This window comes from Thamnophis elegans, chromosome 3 (assembly GCF_009769535.1).
Source record: "Thamnophis elegans isolate rThaEle1 chromosome 3, rThaEle1.pri, whole genome shotgun sequence".
In the NCBI taxonomy this organism is placed as follows: Eukaryota; Metazoa; Chordata; class Lepidosauria; order Squamata; family Colubridae; genus Thamnophis; species Thamnophis elegans.
The window spans coordinates 132,412,499-132,434,920 of NC_045543.1; the positions used below are offsets into that span (position 1 = coordinate 132,412,499).

The 22,422-nt window shown below is 41.7% G+C and overlaps 1 protein-coding gene across 2 annotated transcripts in view; it reads right to left on the minus strand.

Moving 5' to 3' along the window:
• The window catches only part of MALT1 (MALT1 paracaspase), a 57,326-nt gene that overhangs the window by 19,157 nt on the left and 15,747 nt on the right, over window positions 1-22,422 (minus strand). The window contains exons 5-10 of one of the 2 annotated variants that reach the window (XM_032212448.1): window positions 18,298-18,476; window positions 15,257-15,353; window positions 11,090-11,122; window positions 10,720-10,746; window positions 9,219-9,248; window positions 4,722-4,925 (exon numbers count right to left, since the gene is read on the minus strand). In XM_032212448.1, coding sequence (XP_032068339.1) covers window positions 4,722-4,925; window positions 9,219-9,248; window positions 10,720-10,746; window positions 11,090-11,122; window positions 15,257-15,353; window positions 18,298-18,476 — 570 coding nt within the window. The remainder of the gene's footprint in view (window positions 1-4,721; window positions 4,926-9,218; window positions 9,249-10,719; window positions 10,747-11,089; window positions 11,123-15,256; window positions 15,354-18,297; window positions 18,477-22,422) is intronic. The other variant, XM_032212449.1, reaches the window with a different exon arrangement.

A 22,422-nucleotide genomic window follows, 5' to 3' on the forward strand; every position in this document is an offset into this window, starting at 1 on the left:
TGTAAGCCGCCCGGAGTCCCTCGGGATTGGGCGGCATATAAATTTTAATAATAAATAAATAAATAATAAGAGCAAGCATCCTGACAAGATCTAAAGGACTAGTTGAAATTCAGTGAACACAGAGGCACCCGATGTAGCAGATCTACTCTGGAAATTATCAAAAAAAGTTAACACTGACTGAAAGACTCTTGAGGGCTTCAGATTACCTGCAAAGGATCCTAACAAAATTTAATGGCCAGACCATCACATAAAATCAACATAAGAAGGATTTTGCAAACACTAAAATATAAATTGAAGAAATAAATTTTAAAAAGAAGTAATTTAACAGAGCAAACAATAATAAACCCTTCAGGCTATTACGATTAAAAGTAAGAGACAGACTCACAAAAGAGGGTCAGGTTAGAAGAAAATTATAAAGCAGAATCCAGTCTGGATGAGTCACTGAAACCAGAAGTTTAGTCTTCTGAGCTTTCAGATTTGAGAAGTTCCCTGAGGATGGGCTCCAGCAACAAGTCTGAAATCTCAGAAGACTTTAGTCTCCTCTGGTCCGGGTGACCGATTCAGATTGGTTCCTGGAATACATATATTTGCCTTCATTCCTAATTTATAAACCAGATGGAGACTCAGATTAGGCCCCCCATCTGTTACAGAGAATGTAGCCATGGACTGCATTTCTGCCTAGAGGAAGGCCTGGAATACATCCTTAGTATAAATTTTGGACAGGGATATAGAATATTCCCGGAATATGCAATAAGATCAGATATGCAGATGATACCAATCTAATGGCAAAAAATGAAGAGGAACTAAAGAGCCTTTTGAGGAGAGTGGTGAAGGGTGAAGGAGGAGAGCGCAAAAGTTGGCTTGATACTCAACATTAAGAAAACTAGGATCTTGGCATCCAACCCCCTCAATTCATGGCAAATAGATGGGGAAGAAATGGAGGTAGTGACAGATTTATTTTCCTGGGCTCCACAATTATCTCAGATGGAGACTGCAGCCAAGAAATTAAAAGACGCTTGCTCCTGGGGAGGAAAGCTATGGCAAATCTACACAGCATACTAAAAAGCAGAGACATCACCCTGCCAACAAAAGTGTGTATAGTCAATTGTTGTGGCCCAGCAGGATCCGGTTGAGTTGCTGATGGACTCGGATAGCGAGGAACCATATGAGTCTGCCCTGGACGATTTGGAGGACCCTACGCAGGGTTCAGACTCAGAGCAGGGACCAGAGAGGCTGGTTGGCCACCAGGAGGCGCCTGAGGTATGGAGCAGTAGGGAGGCAACTTGTCCCTGATGCTAGATTGAGAAGGGCTGAGAAACGGAAGCAGCAACTCTGTAGGCAGACTCACAGAAGATGATTAAGCACAGATGGTTGTTGATTGGCCCCTCCCAAGAGACATTATAGGTGAGGCGTTGGGAGGGGACATTTGCAGGAAACAACTGTTCGAATTAGTAATTCTATCTGTGTATTCTAGTCGTGTCTGTTCGTTTGGACTATCTGCATTGCTTTGATTGAACTATCTGGATTGCTGCAGAGCTACTCTATTGAACGTGAGTTGCCTGGGCCCTCAGCCAAAGGATTCGTTATCTCAGTAATTGAACAGTGGAAAACAGCCAAGCCTGTGTTCTTGTTTATTCACAGGCCAGGGGGTCAGAACAGTCAAGGCTATGGTTTTCCCAGTTGCAATGTATGACTGTGAAAGTTGGACCATAAGAAAGGCTGAGCACCAAAGAATGGAGGCCTTTGAATTATGGTGCTGGAGAAGACTCCGGCCAGTCCCTTGGACTGCAAGGCGATCAAACCGGTTAGTCCTAGAAGAGATCAACCCTGACTGCTCTTTAGAAAACCAGATCCTGAAGATGAAACTCAAATACTTTAGACATCTAAATGAGAAGGAAGGACTCACTGGAGAAGAGTCTAATGCTGGGTAAGATTGAGGGCAAAAGAAGAAGGGGATGGCACGAGAATGAGGTGGCTGGATGGAGTCGCAGAAGCAGTAGGCGTAAGCTTAAATGGACTCCAGAGGATGGTACAGGACTAGAAGGCCTGGAGGAACATTGTCCATGAGGTCGCCATGGATCAGACACAACTTTGCAACTAACAACAAAATGCAATAAGAGGATTGCCAAGCCACTTGGTGAATGGAAGCTTCATATGTTGAACTTCTGCTATATTCAGTGCCAACTTGATCAGGGTGGCAGTTTTATGTACTGTATGCAGGTAGACTTCACTTAACAATCAGTCACTTGGCAATTGTTCAAAGTTATGAAAGACCCTCCCAAATGCTACTGTCAATCTGGTTCCTGAGTTCAAATGGCTGAACACAACCCCATGGTCACATGACCTCATTTTGGCTGTTTGACAACTGGTCCCAACAGCTTGTTGCACCATTCCATGGCCATGTGACTGTGATTTATGACATTTATGAAAAGACCGAGTGGCTGTTGTGTTTCCCTCCCAACAATTCGACCAGTACTCCATCGCTCAGGCTGGGGGATCAAATTCTACACCCCTCAGAGAGGGTTCGCAACTTGGGAGTCCTCCTGGATCCACAGCTGTCCTTTGACTACCATCTGACGGCTGTGACCAGGGGGGCATTTGCCCAGGTTTGCCTGGTGCGCCAGTTGCGACCCTACCTGAATCGGGAGGCCCTCACAACAGTCACTCGGGCCCTTGTGACCTCTAGGCTGGAATACTGCAATGTGCTCTACATGGGGCTGCCCTTGAAGAGCATCCGGCGACTTCAGCTAGTCCAGAACGCGGCCGCGCGAGTGATCGTGGGTGCACCTCGGTTCACCCACATAACACCTATCCTCCGCGAGCTGCGCTGGCTACCTGTTGATCTCCGGGTGCGCTTCAAGGTGCTATTAGTCACCCACAAAGCCCTCCATGGTAGTGGGTCTGCGTACTTGAGAGACCGCCTTCTGCCAATTACCTCCCTGCGACCAATTAGATCTCATAGATTGGGCCTCCTCCGAATTCCATTGGCCAGCCAGTGCCGGCTGGCAATTACAAGGAGGAGAGCCTTCTCAGTAGTAGCTCCGACCCTTTGGAACGATCTCCCCGTGGAGATTCGTACTCTCACCACCGTCCAGGCCTTCCGCATAGCCCTTAAGACCTGGCTAGCCCGTCAGGCCTGGGGACAAAGATAATTGCCCCTCCCGAATGATGAATGAATGTTGCTCATTATTTTATTCTATGTTTGTCTACGTTATTGTTTGTATATCCCTCCCTTGATTTTATGTAAGCCGCCCTGAGTCCCCTCAGGGAAAAGGGCGGCCTATAAATGTTAATAAACCATTAAACCATTAAACCATTTTTGCTTGGTTTCCCCCCCCAAAAGGCCCACCCTTTTGAATACATTGATTTGATTAACAACAACCATGTTTGATTAATGACCACTTTATTCACTTAAGAACCATGGCATTAGCTTACTGTGTGCCATAAAAAAAGTCGTAAAATTAAAACTGGTCACATAATTTCCTTGACTTACAACATCATGACCAGCAACAGAAATTCTGGGCTCCATTATGGTTATAAGCCGAGGACTACCTGTATGTTTCAGGTACTGTATTTTTCAGACTACATGACGCACCGGAGCATGAGATGTACCATGATTTTGAAGAGGTAAATTTAAAAAAAAGTTTTTGCCTGCTGCAGGTGTCACAAACCCTCTGCACGCCTTGTTTTTAGCAAAACAAAAAAACAAAAAATGGGGATGCAGAGCTTTGGGATGCTTGTAGAGTGCTCCTGGGGGCTGGGGGGGGGGCAAAAACGAGCAAAAACCAGCCCATTTTTTTGCTGATTTTTGCCCTCCCCAGCCCCCAGGAACAGTCTGGAAGCCTCCTAAAGGCTATGCACAGCTATTTTTGCAAAGGGGGCGGTAGGCCAAAAATGCTATATTCAGTGTATAAGACGCAGCCAGATTTTCACCTTCTTTTTTGGGAAGAAAAGGTGAGTCTTTCACTCCGAAAAATAGGTTCACCGACAAAAGGGCAAACGACAAAACCGCGCCCGACTAAACCGCGTCGCTGACATCATCAACAGGGCGACAACAGCGCGGAGAAAGAAGCACGCTGTAAACCCTAAACCTAAACTTAACCCTTAACCCTAAACCTAACCCTAAACCTAAACCTAACCCTAAACCTAACCCTAAACCTAACCCTTAACCTAACCCTAAACCTAACCCTTAACCTAACCCTAACCCTAAACCTAACCCTTAACCTAACCCTAAAGCTAACCTTAACCCTTAACCTAACCCTAAAGCTAACCCTAACCCTTAACCTAACCCTAAAGCTAACCCTAAAGCTAACCCTAAAGCTAACCCTTACCTTAAGTTAAATCGGCTTTCTTTCGACGCGCTATTTAAAGCGCCCTTCTTTCTCTGCGCTGGCTGTTGTTGCCGCGTTGATGATGTCAGCAACGTGGTTTAGTCGGGCGCGGTTTTGTCGTTCGCCCTTTTGTCGGGTCACGCGAAAAATATGGTAGTCCTCGACTTACAACTAATGTAACATACATTTCTTACGTATTTTACAAAGAGATGCTTTTTGTTTACTTTATTAGAATCACAGACTCGCCGTGCTAGAAGAGGCTGCTATCCAGTCCAATTCCCTCCTTACTGCAGAAACTCAAATTTGGCCAAATTAGGTAACCGTGAAAGATACATTCTGGTAATCAAACTGAAGCTCATCTTGACTGGCCACCAAATCACAAACTCTTACCATAAACACCTTTGTCCAGGAGCAATAAGAATTCATCCACCGCATTCCGCATCTCAGGTTCGGTCAGATCCAGCAAAGAGACCACTTTAAAGTCCATCTGCCTCAGCAAGTTGGTCAGCTCGTAAACATCAACTAACGGAGCCTTGAGCTTGGGATGGTTATAGTAGCTCATGTTCCCCATCAGTAGGGCCACTTTATCTACTGCTACAAAGGGAGAAACCAAAGCATGTTTACAAATAGCTTTCCCATAGTATGCCTGCAAAGAAACTAACATTCATGATAATTCATAGGAAGACTTCATGGTATCTGATACATAAGTAACTCCCCATAAAAAAAGTGTTCTTAATATCAACTACAGGGCAAATATTAGTCCAAGATGTGATTCAAGTTCAGGTTTACTTCCTGCCTTGTTTTAAGAGAATAGCAGAGTTGGAAGGGACATTTCAAACAAATGGATGTCCGATCTCTTCTTAAAAACTTCTGGTGTTGGAACTTCTGGAGGCAAGTTCTTCCACTGATTAATTGTTCTCACTGTCATAAAATTTAACCTTAGTTCTAGGTTGGTTCTCTCCTTGATTAGTTTCCATCCATTGCTTCTTGTTCTCCATTCAACTGCTTTGTAGAATAAGCTGACCGCCCCCCTTCTTTATGGCAACCCCTTTGATATTGGAAAACTGCTATCATGTCACCCCTAGTCCTTCTTTTCATTAAATTAAACATACCTAATTCCAGCAACCACTTTAATATGTTTTAGCTTCCTGTCCCTTAATCATCTTAGTTGCTCTTCTCTGTACTCTTTCTGGTGTATCAACATTTTTTTTTACATCATGGTGACCAAAACTGGCTGCAGAATTCCAAGTGTGGTCTTACCAAAGCATTAAAAAATGGTTTTGGTATAATAAAAATTAATCATTTTTCTGAAACCATTGCAAACCATTTTTTCCCCCCTTGGACGTATATTTACTGTTTATCCTTGCAGCTTTAGTGATTGAACACATGGTTTATAGATGAAATACAATCTATCAAAATCAATTTCAATGACAGCCATTTCACGGAGACAGAGTTACAAATGACCGCACACTCTCAAGGGTTCAATAATCACTTGTTTGGGGCAGTTCATACAACACAGAGGGATTTAATACGGACCTATCTTTACAGATAGCATAGGATTTCATCCAAAGAGCGGGTATACATAAGCAAAACAGGCTGCAAATTGCCAGATGTAATACAAACAACAAACAGCATGAATTGTACTTCCAGTTGGGAATTTTGCATTTTGTTAAATGCTATCTTGCTTTGCTCTCTCGTTGTTCGTCAAACTTGTGAATAGGAATTCCAGATTCTTGACTCATCTTTGAATAATCCCAGCTTTCTTGAACAGTTTTTAGAGTAAGGGTGGGAGCATCACATGTGCTATTAAAATATGTAGATTTTATCCTTCCTTACTATTTATTTAGATCAGGGATGTTAAACTTAAGGCTTGGGGGGGGCTGGATCTGGCCTGTGGGGTGCTTAGATCTGGCCCTCAGGGCCGCCCTGGAAACAGCGAAGAACCTGCCTGCATTGCTTCTGCAAGCAAAAACGGGCTACCAATCTCCGTTTCGGCTGGGACAGCTTCCTGCAACCCTCTGCCAGAGAAAATGGAGCTTGGGAGGGCTGCATGAGGCCTTCTCAACCTTGGTTTTCACTGGCAAAGGGTTGGAGGAGGCCATCCCAACTAAAAATGGAGATTGGGAGCCCGTTTTTGCTGGAAGAGCGCTTGGGCCACCACAGGTGCCCCTGACACAAGTGACATTGAGCTGGCCATGCTTACCCTGGCCACACCCATGCCAGCGCCCCAAGATCAAACACAACCCTGATGTGGCCCTCAATGAAATCGAGTTTGACACCCCTGGTTTAGATTTCTAATCCGGCTTTCTTTCAGGAATTTAAGGTAGCTTACAGAGATATCTCTCCATAGCAGCACAATTAAAGGATTCTCAACCGACTTAATTTTTATTTACACAAACTTGACACGTACCAATTGGTACAACGGTGGGAGAAAGACTGATGGTACAAATTCTGAATTTGCAAGAGCAAATTCCAACATTGCATTTGTTTCATATAATTGCAATAGCCCAGCTAGTTTCCATTGCACTGAGGATCTTTATGTAGCATCATATAAATAGTTTGCATTTTATTGTGGTAAGGAAATACACTGACCTTTTGTTGTTCAAATCTATAATCCCTTTTATAAACAATGTTCTTTGCCAAGCAAAGAATCAAATTCTAATGGAGGCTTTTCCAGAATGAGCTTCTCTGGAAGGCCAAATTTCAAAGAAAGAATGAAGCAAGAAATTAAGCTTGTTTGAATTAATCAATTACTTAATTTAACTATTAGGAGTTCTAAAGTTAAAAGAAAACATTTTTATAAAATGAACTATTCTTAGTCTTTAATAATTCTTGAGCAATGATGAAGATATTGCCCATAAAGGAACATGTATGTTTTAAATTTTAATTTAATTTTTGAAATTTAAATTAAATTAAAAGCTTTAATTTAATGGGCTGCTGCAATTATATTAAACAAATGTAGTCAAGTGATGGAATTTGCTCCTGCAAATTCAGAATTTGCTCCATCAGTCTTTCTTCCACAGGTGTACCCTTCTGGATCTGTCAATTTTGTGTAAAGAAAATTTAACTTGAATGAGAATTCTTCCATTATGCTGCTATGAAGTGTTACTCCTGTAAGCTATTTTAAATTTCTGAAAGAAAGGCAGAATATAAATCTAAATAAATAATAAGGAAGTATAAATCTACATATCTAAATTTGTATACTTAGAATAGAACCTGTTTTTTTTATCTGCTTCTTGTATTTGTATTTGTATTTATTAGGATTTATAGGCCGCCCTTTTCCCTGAGGGGACTCAGGGCGGCTTACAATCATTAGGGAGGGGGTGCAATTCAAAAATAAACAGTATGTGAACAAAGTAAAATAATAAAAACACAACTTGCATTCAACACTCAACACTCGGGTGGGGCAAATTAGAAGCTTATCCCCAGGCCTGTTGGGATAGCCAGGTCTTGAGGGCTGTGCGGAAGGCCTGGACGGTGGTGAGGGTGCGTATCTCGATGGGGAGGTCGTTCCACAGGGTCGGAGCTGCAACAGAAAAGGCTCTCCTCCGTGTAGTCGCCAGTCAACATTGACTGGCGGATGGGATTCGGAGGAGGCCCAGTCTGTGCGATCTTATCGGTCGGAGGGAGGTAATCGGCAGAAGGCGGTCTCTCAAGTACTCAGATCCACTACCATGAAGGGCTTTAAAGGTGGTCAACAACACCCTAGCCAGTGCAGCTCGCGGAGGATGGGTGTTATGTGGGCGAACCGCGGTGCGCCCACTATCACTCGCGCGGCCGCATTCTGAACTAACTGCAGTCGCCAGATGCACCTCAAGGGCAGCCCCATGTAGAGCACATTGCAGTATTCCAGCCTAGAGATCACAAGAGCTCGAGTGACTGTTGCGAGAGCCTCCCGGTTCAGGTAGGGTCGTAACTGGCAGACCAGGCGAACCTGGGCAAATGCCCCCCTGGTCACAGCCGACAAATGATGGTCGAGAGTCAGCTGTGGGTCCAGGAGGACTCCTAAGTTACGAACCCTATCTGAGGGGTATAAAATTTGACCCCCCAGCCTGATAGATGGAACATTGGCCAAATTGTTGGGAGGGAAACACAACAGCCACTCGGTCTTGTCCGGGTTGAGTACCAGTTTGTTAGCACTCATCCAGTTCTTAACGGCCTCAAGACCCCGGTTCATCACGTCCACCGCTTCATTGAGTTGGCACGGGGCGGACAGATACAATTGCGTATCGTCCGCATATTGATGGTATTTTATCGATGGTATGTTCTTGTTAAGCAAAGACAAAATTGGGAGGAAAGAGGAAGCTGTAGTCCAAATCATGGAATTATGAAGATTGCTATGGTACCATAAAACATGAAATAAGGACATTTGGGTTAGATAACATATAACATGGCTAGAATATGCAGACTTCATCAGACAGCAATCACAAACTGCAAATACAAGGATTTTCTTCTTTTGATTTACAGAATTATTTTAATTCATGGTTAAATATTGAAAATACTGTGGGTTTTTTTTTTTGTAAACTTGGCCAGAATCATATTGCTCTGTTTCTCTTTGCTTGGATAAATCAGTAATCTAGTATTGAGAAGTGCAGTTTTAGAGAATAGGAGAACTTCTATAATTTATTGAAAACAGGCTGAGGAAGACTTTTGTCTTGGATTAGTGTTTCTCAACTGTGGCAACTTGAAAATATGTGAACTTCAACTCCCAGAATTCACAGCCATTCATATCTTAAAGTTGCTAAAGTTGGGAAACACTACCTTAATTATGCATAATTTCTGTATTATAGAGGCTCAGAGTTGCTGTATTAGTGTGATGGGTGGCATTTTAATTTTTTTAAAAAAATCAGTATTTGCCTCATTAGAAAAATATATAAAGTTACTTACCAAATTGTCTTTCAGTTGGCTGTTCAAGATCTGTTTTGTAAAGAAAGAATGAAAAAAGTTTTGGACTTATCAATATCAATAAAGTTTACAAATAACCAAATGTTTTTCAGCTTGGATCACTTTTGTTCTTAACAAGGAAAATGTTTGTTTTTTAAAATTTTTTAAAAGTAACACCCTGTTCACTGGAGTTATCCCAGTTTTACTTCCTGATGGAATTTTGCTTAGGTGAGTTTTAAAACTGAGCACTGCTAGACTGATCTATGCTATAAATTTATAAAATTATTGGATATGTATTACAGCTAGTCCTTAATTCACAACCAAAATTGGGACCAGAATTTCCATTGCTCATCGGGGTTGTTTTTAAGTGAGTCATGCCCCATGGGTTCCCATTGCACATATGTGCTTGTTGTTCCTGATTCTAGGAGGCAGTGCTCATCTCCATTTCAAAGCCGAAGAGCCAGCACTGTCAGAAGACATCTCCATGGTCATGTGGCCCGCATGACTAAACACCGAAGGGGCACGGAAAGCTGTTACCTTCCCACCAAAGGTGGTACCTATTTTTCTACTTGCATTTTTACATGCTTTCAAAATGCTAGGTTGGCAGAAGCTGGGAGCTGACTCTGTTACGCAGTGCTAGGAATTCGAACCGCCGAACTGCTGACCTTTCTGATCGATAAGCTCAGCATCTTAGCCACTGAGCCACCGCATCCCTCTAAGGACAAATACACACTCACAAAAACATATCACACAACGAAAGTGACTCAGAACCCAGAGCAATGCTTGTCAAAATTCAAATATGTAAGAGAACTGGCATGATTTTTAGAGGAGGAACAAAATGCTTGGCATAATTCTTAATGGAAGTATCATTTGATAATTCTTTGGATTTAGCAAGCACCTGATTATATATCTGTGCTACTTTTAGCATATCAATCAACGGTGTGATTCATTTCATACTATCTTCACTTAGTATCTGGATCATCTTATCATATATAAATAAATATTACTTGATATACATTACAGGATATACATTAATAGCTGGTACATATTTTTGATGCCCCATGGTTAAAGATGAAAGAGGTATCTACCTTTACATAGCCGCTCAACAATTCAAGTCTTTAGCTACTGGAGGACGATGCTCATAATGAACTTAGGATAGATATGATTCATCCCATCACATGAATTAACCAACTTATTAAACTTGTAGCATGGGCTTTCCTCCTAATATCTACTTTTAGTTTTTAGAGCAGGCCAGGGAAACATTTAAACTATAATATAGTGTGAATAAAGACATATACTCTAAATGTTGATTATAAATTCAATGATATATTTAAAAATTGAAAAAAATAATGAGCACCATCAGTAACAATATTAATAGAGGCAAATGTCTATTAATGAGCAAAGATCCTAAAGATTTTATATAGATTGTCCAGTATAATATGCATACATGAGCATACATAAACAAGATCTGCAGTTTTTATATTATCCTGTATAATATACTTACCAGGTCTTGCAAGATCATTTAATTCATCTGAAAGGAACAAAGGAAAATGGACATATAGTTTAAATAAATATACAAAAAGGGATTTATGGGAAAAGGGATTTAACCAAAAGTTAAAATTAAAAGCAGAAGGAAAGCAATGTTTCATTATTGCTCTTCAATGCTTACAAAGTTAGTGACAAAGGACTAACTTTGTATAATTAGTAAGAGATGTGAAGAAGAAATGAACAGCTCATGCAAAGATACGGCATCACATTGGCATTCATAGACTAATACAGCACAACATTCCATTCCAGCTACAGAACCCAGACTCACTGATTTGTCAGTATTTTAGGTTTTATCAGAAAGGCGTGCGGTATTTGATCAACATTACCTTCCGTGCATTCTACTGCAACAGATTTTCCACCTTGAGTTTCAAGAGAAAAGAATGCTACAGTGAAGCTTCTGATTTTATTCATGACAAGCAAGAATACACATAGGAGGTAAGTTATATTTACATTTCCAACAAGTCCAGAGCCAAGCATCACTGCATAATTTATACTTAAATGTGTGTCTGTCAAACTGAGAGAAAACTGAATCTATTTCCCCCCCCCCTAAGGTTCTAATAAAGACAGATGCATTATTCTTACAAGGAAAACAAGACCCTTGAACAAAATATGTGTGGAGAGTGGGTTTTTTTGCAACACATTCATAAAGGGCATATATAATGAAACATTGGAGGCATTTAAAATATCTTCTTCATTGCATACTACTTTTATTTTTCTAAAATCATAGAGCCAACCTCATGTTTATAACAAAAAAGCAAAGTCAGTTATTCCTCTGCCACTGTTCAGAGATCTAAAGGGAGCTCAAGCAAATCACTTTCTCTGCAAATCACATAGATCCCTGTTGGCGAAGCTATAGCATGCATGCCGGAAGTGGCACACAGAGCCATCTCTTCGGGCACGCGAGCCATTGCTTGTTGCTGGATTCCGGTGCACTGGCCAACTGGTCTTCATGAACACAGGAGCGCTGGAAACCGGAAGAGCAGCCAACTGGTGCGCATGCGCACGTCGGGCGGCTGCTCTTCCAGTTTCTGGTGCACACATGCATACCAGCCACCTGGTCTTCTGGTTTCTGGCATGCAAGCAAACGCAAAGATCAGTTGGCCGGTGCGCATGCGCGTGCCAGAAACCGGAAGATCATCTTCCCGGCTTGTACATGCACATGGGTTACTGCTCTTCCAGTTTCCAGTGTGCACAAGTGCACTGGCCAGCTGGTCTTTGTGTGCGCATGTGTGCTAGAAACTGGAAGATCAGGTAGCTGGTGCACATACGTCCGCCGGAAACCAGAAGACCAGCCGTCCAGCGTGCGCATGCACACTGGGTGGCTACTCTTCTGGTTTCCAGCACACACACGTGTGCACTCTCGTTTTGGCACTCAGTGCCGAAAAGGTTAGCCAACACTGACATAGATAGACTCTGTGTAGAGGACATGTGGAGTAGCCCTAAATAGAATTGCTATCAGTGTAACAGGCAGATAAGAAGGCATCAGTCAGAACCAAGAAAATAATGAGTAAATATTTCAGACAGGCTCCTCCCTAGTTCACATGAAGAAGGTAGAGAAGGGGAAATGTATTCAGACTTGCAAGATTCTATTACTATAGCTTTACAATAAAATTAGAACCAATCTACATGGCATTGGTTTCCTAGTCTGGTATACCTTGAAAGTAGGGGTAGGTTTCACAAATTTTAGCAAGGGGTTCTCTGCCCACTTGCTGAGTGGGCATGGACATGGTGGGCGTGGCCTAGTCAGCCTCCTGCAACATGGTGGAGAGGCATTTTTCTCTCCCCGGGCTCTAGAGGTTTTTTTCAAGCCTCCGGGAGGGTGAAAACGGCCTCCCCAGGCTCTGGAGGCCAGAAATGGCCCCGTTTCCGCCCTTCTCGAACTTCTGTTAGGCCTGGTTTTTGCCCTCCCCAAGCCTCCATGCGCGCCCTGCACTTACCTGCGTCCAAAATGGACCATGTGGGGAGGGGCAGAGTGGACGGGGCCAGCCAGGAGTGGGATTTGGGGGTTCTCCGACCTACACAGAATCTTAGCTAGAGGTTCTCCTGAACCCCTGGGAACCCCCAGAGCCCACCCCTGTGAAGGGCTGATACATGTAATTTAGCATGTCTAGCTGAGAGCGATCAACTCTGGACACAGACTATTGAGGCTTTCAACCAATAGTAACGACAGCACATTATAACAGTAAATTGTTAATAATGCAAAGAACATGCAGTGTTTTACAGAAGGACAATATAATCTCAATTCTAGAGCAGGTTTTGACTGTCTACCTACTAGAAATCCAGTCTCTTTCATGCAATTAGAAATTAAAAAGGAAATGAGCCTGACTTCAAATTAATCATATACATTTTATATGCACATTATATATAGATGTGTTATACACCATACAGTATTTTCCTTCCTGGCTTCATTCCTTCAATACATTTTAAAAAGTTAAAAAAAATGAAAATATTAAAAATGAAAAAATATGGGTATCTTATCCCAAAGGTGCTTTTTCAAAAGGCAACTGGACTGCCTCGGTTTTTCCTTGAAAACTTTTCGCTTCTCATATATCAATAGCAATAGCAGTTAGACTTATATACCGCTTCATAGGGCTTTCAGCCCTCTCTAAGTGTTTTACAGAGTCAACAACAATCTGGGTCCTCATTTTACCCACCTCGGAAGGATGGAAGGCTGAGTCAACCCTGAGCCGGTGAGATTTGAACAGCCGAACTGCAGAACTGCAGTCAGCTGAAGTAGCCTGCAATGCTGCATTTAACCACTGCGCCACCTTGGCTCATCCAAGAAGCTTCCTTAGTTCTGTTACTGAACTGAAGAAATGTTTTAGATGAGAAGTGTAACCAAGTCCAGTTGCCTTTTGGAAAAACACCATTGGAACAACCATGACCTGGTGGATTAGTGAGAATCTTCTTGACATTATGCATACCCTACTTATACACCCCCAGCAGAATGCAAATAGTGGGTAACATTACTGATATACAATATATCCCTTTTCAGTGATGGGATTCAAATAATTTAACAACCGGTTCTCTGCCCTAATGACCAGCTGGGTAGGCGGGGCTCAGTGGTCATGTGATTAGGTGGGCGTGGCCAACTCAACATCACTCAGGTCAATGGGCGCTTCGCCTTAGCTGTGACAATGTAATAAGGGTTAACTGGAGAGGCAGTTTCTGTAAGCAGAGCAATAAAGATCAGGCTAGAAACAACAGAATGTTTCCTTCCTGCCTTCCTTACAGGATTAGCCCTGTAAAGTGGAAGAAAACAAAAGGAGATTTCTTCCAACAACCGGTTCTCCAAACTGTTTAGAAAGTTAACAACCGGTTCTCCCGAATAGGTGCGAACTGGCTGAATCCCACTACTGTCCCTTTCCCACACAGCATGAATAAACATCAGGAAATCAAGTGAATATGGTAGCAGGCTTAGAAATTTGATAAACAGCACAGAAATCTTATCATTCCTCCCCCCCCCCCGCCCCAGAACAGTGATGGCTAACTTTTTTGTCGTCGTGTGCCAAAAGCACCTGAACCCATAATGCAATGTGTATGCGACCCCACCGTGTATGCTCCACCCCCACGCCCCATGCATATGAACCTATGTATGTGCTTGTAACCCCCCCATGTTCCCATTTCCACCACCGCCCATTTTTAGCTTCCAGGTTGGTGCAGGAGGCTTTTCAGACCCAAAACAGGGCATGCCCCCCCGCCCCATTTTGGGCCTGGATGGCCTCCTGTACCAACTTGGAAGCCAAACCGAGATGTGGGGATGCTGCGTGATGCCCCAAATGCAATGGGAGAGTCCCCCATTCATGTGCCTCCCCATGCGCATACACATCCCCCACACGCGCCCTCTGCCCCTCGCACATGCACAGCAGAGACTCGAAGATCAGCTGGCCAGCGGGAGGTGCGCGCACATGCGCTGTGAAGCTGAGCTGACAGCTGGTGTGCCTGCAGAGGGGTCTCTGCATGCTACCTGTGGCATGCGTACCATAGGCTGGCCATCACATCCCTAGGGCATAAAGTTTATCCTATGTTGGTGGCAATCTTGGCATTCAGAGGAACACAATAATGACATAGTTTGAACAAGGTTTTCTGCAAGTGGGAAAAAAAGCTACAAAATAATTATGACTGTTACAAGAATGTCAACTGTATTGGTGTCCAGCATCAACAAATAAGAACCCAACCAAGTTCAGACCTTAATATTCTATGGCAGTGTTTCTCAACCTTGGTGACTTTAAGTCCTGTGGACTTCAACTCCCAGAATCCCCCAGCCAGCAGAGCTTGAGTTGAAGTCCACAGGACTTAAAGTTGCCAAGGTTGAGAAACACTGTTCTATGGAATAATTTTTTAAGATATATCGAAAAGAAGTCCCGTAAAAACTGCCATGTTAATTATAACCGATCCCATTAGTAATTTCTTACATTGAAGAACGTAAGAAATGCCAAACTCAACTACATGCTACTTTACTGCTTCATTAAATTTACTATGAGACGTCTTACCTATAGTTACTTTCACTTTTCTGCTGTCTTCATTTTCTTGAATATTGTATACTCGACACCAATACGTTCCTTGATGTTCAACGTCTACGGAGGATACCTTCAAGAATACCACACATTTTTTAGTAAGGCAGTCACCAAAGTTCATTCTTTTTATTCCAGCAATGTTATCGAATACATTTCAATAAAGTTTGCATTCTGGAAGCCTGAATCTGAAGCTACAAATTCTGTAGCCTAATTCACTGGGATGAGAAACCTTTCAAATTTTTTTTTTAGCAATAGCAGTAGACTTATATACCGCTTCATAGGCCTTTCAGGCCTCTCTAAGCGGTTTACAGAGAGTCAGCATATTGCCCCCAACAATCTGGGTCCTCATTTTACCTACCTCGGAAGGATGGAAGGCTGAGTCAACCCTGAGCCGGTGAGATTTGAACCGCTGACCTGCTGATCTAGCAGTAGCCTGCAGTGCTGCATTTAACCACTGCGCCACCTTGGCTCTTGACCCACCTTGGCTCTTGACAAATTGCAGACAAAGGCTCATTACAAAAAAAAAATCCTTCGTCACAAAGGAAAATAATGTTACAGGTAAGGTAAAGGTTCCTCTTGCACATAAGTACTAGTCGTTCCCGACTCTAGGAGGCGGTGCTCATCTCTGCTTCAAAGCCGAAGAGCAACTTACGACCACATTTCTGTTGCTAAGCAAGACATTTGTCAAGTGAATTTTGCCTCTCTGTACGGCTTTTCTTGTCACAGATGTTATGTGAATAACACTGCGGGTGTTTAAGTTAATAACACGGTTGTTAAATGAATTCTGGTTTCCCCATTGACTTTGCTTGTCAGAAGGTTGAAAAGGTGATCCCGTGACCCCGGAGGACAGCAACCGTCATAAATATGAACCAGTTGCAAAGTGTCTGAACTTTAATCACATAACCATGGGGATGCTGCAATGGTCATAAGTGTGAAAACGGTCATAAGTCCCTTTTTTCAATTGTGTTTTAACTTCGAATGGTCACTAAACAAACTGTAATAAGTCAAGGACTACCTACACTTGGCATTCATGCCCAAGAATATTAATATTCAATTATTGTTTGTAACTTATGATTAATGATTGTAATTGTCTCAGAAATCTACCAAATTCTGCACCGTTATTCTATTCTATTCTATTCTATTCTATTCCTATTCTGCTCTATTTCTATTCTGTTCTGTTCTGTCCTATCCTATCCTATCCTATCCTATCCTATCCTATCCTATCCTATCCTATCCTACTTCATTCCATATTTCTACCCTACCCTACCCTACCCTATTCAGCATTCCATAAAACTAGTACTAGCTTAATGGAGGTCATTGCATTAAGGCTCATACATAGCAACCCTAACCCTACCCTATCCTATTCCATATTTCTACTCTATTCTATTCTATTCTGTTCTGTTCTATTTCTATTCTGTCTGGTCCTGTCCTATTCCATTCCATAATTTTATTCTATTCTGTTCTCTTCTGTTCTATTTCTATTCTATTCTATCCTGTCTTGTCCTGTCCTATCCTATTCCATTCCATATTTCTATTCTGTTCTATTCTGTTCTGTTCTATTTCTATTCTGCTCTGTCCTGTCCTGTCCTGTCCTGTCCTATCCTATCCTATCCTATCCTATCCTATCCTATCCTATCCTATCCTATCCTATTTCATTCCATATTTCTACCTTACCCTACCCTATTCAGCATTCCATAAAACTAGTACTAGCTTAATGGAGGTCATTGCATTAAGGCTCATACATAGCAACCCTAACCCTAACCCTACCCTATTCCATATTTCTATTCTATTCTATTCTATTCTATTCTATTCTATTCTATTCTGTTCTGTTCTGTTCTGTTCTGTTCTATTTCTATTCTGTCCTGTCCTATCCTATCCTATCCTATTTCATTCCATATTTCTACCCTACCCTATTCAGCATTCCATAAAACTAGTACTAGCTTAATGGAGGTCATTGCATTAAGGCTCATACATAGCAACCCTAACCCTAACCCTACCCTATCCTATCCTATTCCATATTTCTATTCTGTTCTGTTCTATTTCTATTCTGTTCTGTCCTGTCCTATCCTATTCCATTCCATATTTCTATTCTATTCTGTTCTGTCCTCTTCTGTTCTATTTCTATTCTATTCTATTCTATCCTGTCCTGTCCTCTCCTATCCTGTTCCATTCCATATTTCTATTCTATTCTGTTTTGTTCTGTTCTCTTCTCTTCTGTTCTATTTCTATTCTATTCTGTCCTGTCCTATTCCATTCTGTAATTCTATTCTATTCTATTCTATTCTATTCTATTCTATTCTATTCTATTCCATTCCATATTTCTATCCTGTCCTGTCCTATTCCATTCCATATTTCTATTCTATTCTATTCTCTTCTGTTCTATTTCTGTTCTGTTTTGTCCTGTCCTATCCTATTCCATTCCATATTTCTATTCTATTCTATTCTGTTCTGTTTCTATTCTGTCCTGTCCTATCATATTCCACTCCATGTTTCTATTCTATACTATTCTATTCCATTCCATTCCATATTTCTATCCTGTCCTGTCCTGTCCTATTCCATTCCATATTTCCATTCTATTCTGTCCTGTCCTGTCCTATCCTATCCCATTCCATATTTCTACTCTACTGTACCCTACCCTATCCTATCCTATTCAGCATTCCATAAAACTAGTACTAGCTTAATGGAGGTCATTACATTAAGGCTCATGCATAGTCCTACATCAACTTTGCATTCAAGCTAAATAATTAAAAGCCTTGGCTTTAGCCTCTCAGACAGAAAATACTTCGGGATATAGGATACAAGCAATTAAACTCACTTCAGAGTGCAATATTCCACAGAGAACTATGCACTTATTGTCAGCATGGTGATGGCAAAACGTTAGGGGGTTAATGAACATGTTATTTTATTTACTGAATTTCAGAGTTACTCTTGAAGAGTTTATTTCAAGGAGGCTTTGAATGCAAAATGTGTCATCAATTCCTTATCAGTGTAGCTGAGGGGAGAAAAATGAGATTCACCACATAAGCCGTTTTGTCTCCATTGGGAAGTGGGTATTCTTCTTTGTACCACTGGTACTGTGGCGTGGGATTTCCTGTGGCTTCACACTGAAGAATTAACGTTTGTCCAACCATCACGTTCTGAGATTGCGGATGCAGATAGATCTGTATGTTCTTTTCAGGCAATTTGAGGTAGCTTCCTTAAATTGAAGATGTTTAAAACATTTGTGAGATAAAAATCTTTTCAGCAAAGCAACAGAGATTTGCAGAGCAGAAGCAAGTCAGCAAAGAATGATCACTTCTTTGCCCACAACTGGGTCCTCCCCAGTGACTTCCTCATTTATTTGCTGCAACTAATTTAAAGGAAGTGGATGGTTTTGAGAAGCAAGCAACAAACAGTCTGCACTTGTTCCTTTAGAGCAGGGATGTCAAACTCACAATAATACAATTATACAATACAATAGCAGATTTGGAAGGGACCTTGGAGGTCTTCTAGTCCAACCCTGTGCCTAGGCAGGAAACCATATACCATTTCAGACAAATGACTATCCAACATCATCTTAAAGACTTCCAGTGTTGGGGCATTCAGAACTTCTGGAGGCAAGCTGTTCCACTGATTAATTGTTCTGTCAGGAAATTTCTCCTCAGTTCTGCTTCCCTCTTTGATTAGTTTCCACTTCTTGTCCTGCCCTCAGGTGCTTTGGAGAATAGTTTGACTCCTTTGTGGCAACCCCTGAGATATTGGAACACTGCTATCATGTCTCCCCTAGTCCTTATTTTCATTAAACTAGACATACCCAGTTCCTGCAACCGTTCTTCATATGTTTTAGTTCCAGTCCCCTAATCATCTTTGTTGCTCTTCTCTGCACTCTTTCTAGAGTCTCCATATCTTTTCTACATCGTGGTGACCAAAACTGAATGCAGAATTCAAAGTGTGGCCTTACCAAGGCATTATAAAGTGGTATTAACACTTCACATGATCTTGATTCTATCCCTCTGTTTATATAGCCTAGAACTGTGTTGGCTTTTTTGGCAGCTGCTGCACACTGCTGGCTCATATTTAAATGGTTGTCCACTAGGACTCCAAGATCCCTTTCACAGTTACTACTGTTGAGCAAGGTACCACCTAACTGTACCTGTGAATTTCGTTTTCATTGCAATTTGATTTCATTGAGGGCTGCATCAGGGTTATATGTGACCTCAGGGTGGTGGGGTACGGCCAGAGTGCCGAGGACTGCACATGGCCCTCCCAAGCTCCATTTTCAGCTGCAATGGCCTCCTGCAGCGCTCTGCCAGCAAAAATGGAGCTCAGGAGATTTGTGTGGTCGTCCTAAGCTCCATTTTTGCTGGCAGAGGCCCCATGGGCCCATTCTTCGCTATTTCCAGAATTGGACTGCAGGCCAGATCTAAGCACCCCGGGGGCCAAATGCAGCCCGCAGGCTTTGAGTCTGACACCTTTAGTGCAGGGGTGGGAGACGATGACTCCTTTATGACCTGTGAACTTCAACTCCCAGAATTCCTGAGCCAAGCTGGCTCAGGAATTCTGGGAGTCAAAGGCCACAGGTCGTAAAGGAGCCATCTTCCCCCACCCCTGCTTTAGAGAGTAAATTCAAAATACTAAAATTTAAAAGGGGCTGCAGATCGTCTTCAACTTACAACTGGTTGCTTAATGACCATTCAAAGTTACTACTGAACCCCCCCCCCAAAAAGCATCGGTACTCCCAGTTTCCAGCAAAAAACACCCTATAGTGAACAATGGTGTTAAGGACTCATAAAGTCCTCGAAGTTTCGACCGGGAGGCCAGCAACAGACCAGGCTGCGCCCTGATTGACTGGGGCGCAGCATAGCCTGTTGCTGGCCTCCCGGTCATAACTTCAAGGACTTTATGATTGGTCAGGGCGCAGCGTCAGCAGTTGCCAGACGCTTGCTGAGCGCCCATTGGCCCGTCTGTTCTTGTTGCCTGTATAAATACAATGTTAACCAAAGGATACATTTGAATCGCTGTCAAACTAGCTTACAATAAACCTGTTCTGTTGAAGTCCTGGCTCTCGCGTCTTCTCTACCCTCGATCCTCTAAAAATGGCTTTGCTTAAAAAAGCTACATTCATTTTATGACTGTCATATTTGCTGCTACTACTACAGTTATGTCGCTTCCAGGTTGAAGGGATTAGCTGGTGACATCATCATTGCCCAGGGAATGTCCAATAGGAGGGTCCTTTTTATGTCCTACTGAAGTGGTATCTATCTATCTACTCACAGTCTCCCATTTTCAAACTGCTGGGTCGGCAGGAGATGAAGCCAGTGATGGGAGCTCACCCCGCCACATGGGAACAACTCAAACATGAGCCTGCCAATCATCAGCCTAGCATCCTAACCATGTGACTGTGTTCCTTGCCATATTTGCTTAGCATCAACCGTTAAAAAAGGTAGTAAAATTGAGGCCTGGTCACATGACGACCTGTTTTACAACCGTCAGCACTTAAGATTGTAATTGTGGGCACAATTATAGTTACAACTCAAGGACCACTAGAGTTGCTCAGGTGATTTTAATTCATATTAAATTATTTGCCATGTTCTGAGAACTTCTCAGCGGTTAATACGTTTTCTTGTATTAAAGCAAAACATATTCCTGTAGGTAACATATATTAATGGGTAGATGCTAATTCACTGCAGAAGTACTATATTATGCATGATACAAATAAATTACAAATAAGGCTTCACTCCTATTTCATGCACCATAAAGCTTACATATAAAACTGATAGCAACTACTGCCATACTTAATTGCATATTCATTTTTAATGAGAAATAACCTTACTAGAGTTGTAAAGTACTGTTAAAGAAAAGCTGAAGTATATTATCTTTTTGGACAAGCAATTGCTTAAGTGGTTGTTCACCAAGATATATAACATCTGAGGATAATATTTAATGACTTATCATTTTAATGCAGGGATGATCAGAAATTGCATTTAATCTAGAACAGTACAGCTAAACTAGATGGTTAAGAGAAAAAAACGTATCAAGAAGAAAACAAAATCCTAATCAAAGACCTACCAAAGAGAAAAAAAAACATACATCCCATCAACACAGACTGGACAAGCTTCTATATTCAGATAGTCCTCAACTTACAACAGTTGATTTAATGACCAATGTTTTAACGGCACTGAAAAAAGTGACTTACGACCATTTTTCACACTTATGACCATTGCAGCATCCCCATGATGTGATTTACATTCAGATGCTTGATAACTGGTTCATATATACGACGGTTGCAGTGTCCTGTGGTCATGTGATCACTTTTTGTGACTGTCTGATCAGCAAAGTCAATGGGGAAGCCAGATTCACTTACCAACGGTGTTATTAATTTAACGACAGCAGTGATTGACTTAACGTGGCGAGAAAAGTCGTAAAATGGGGCAAAACTCACTTAGCAAATTTCTCACTTAGCAACATACATTTTGGGCTCAGTCGTGGTCATAAGTCGAGGACTACCTGTATAAACATTCATTTTCTAGGCAAGATGTTACCTATTTGAATGTAAGATCTGCAAGCAAGCAAGCATGCTCAGAGAGTGCCAAGGACTCTACAGTTCAATTCTGAGCTATAAATATTCTCTTTTATTGGAAAGCAATAAACATACCCCAACCTTACATCTTTTGGAGTTGCTCCAATTGTTATTGGTCTCAATTCAGGATGTAGATCTTATCAACAAAACTTTAAATGGATTTAAATGCTTTCTTGAGGGATCAGAGAAGCCATTTATTACTCAATTTCCAGTGAGAGATAAAGACTTTCCTGATTCATTCAGCATTATATGGTTTTTAATATATGATCTAAAACATGTGTTTTTTTCAGGAATGTTAACTAAATTGTTTTACTGGGAATGCTTATACTGTGTTATGAAACTTCTGATTAAAATGTAATCTAAAAATACTTTTAAAAAGTCACTAAGAAACAAGCAATGAAAGATTTCCAGGTAAATACAGAGAAATAATACCCTTTAGGCTTTAGCAAGTCTTTAAAGTTTCATGAACTTGTGCCCCCGCTAAAGTATATAAAAGCTGTAAAGCATTATCTCCAGGACACTTTACAGATGCTTTTAACTCAGCTGTTGTGGTTAAATATATCAGCATGGACTCACTAAAAGT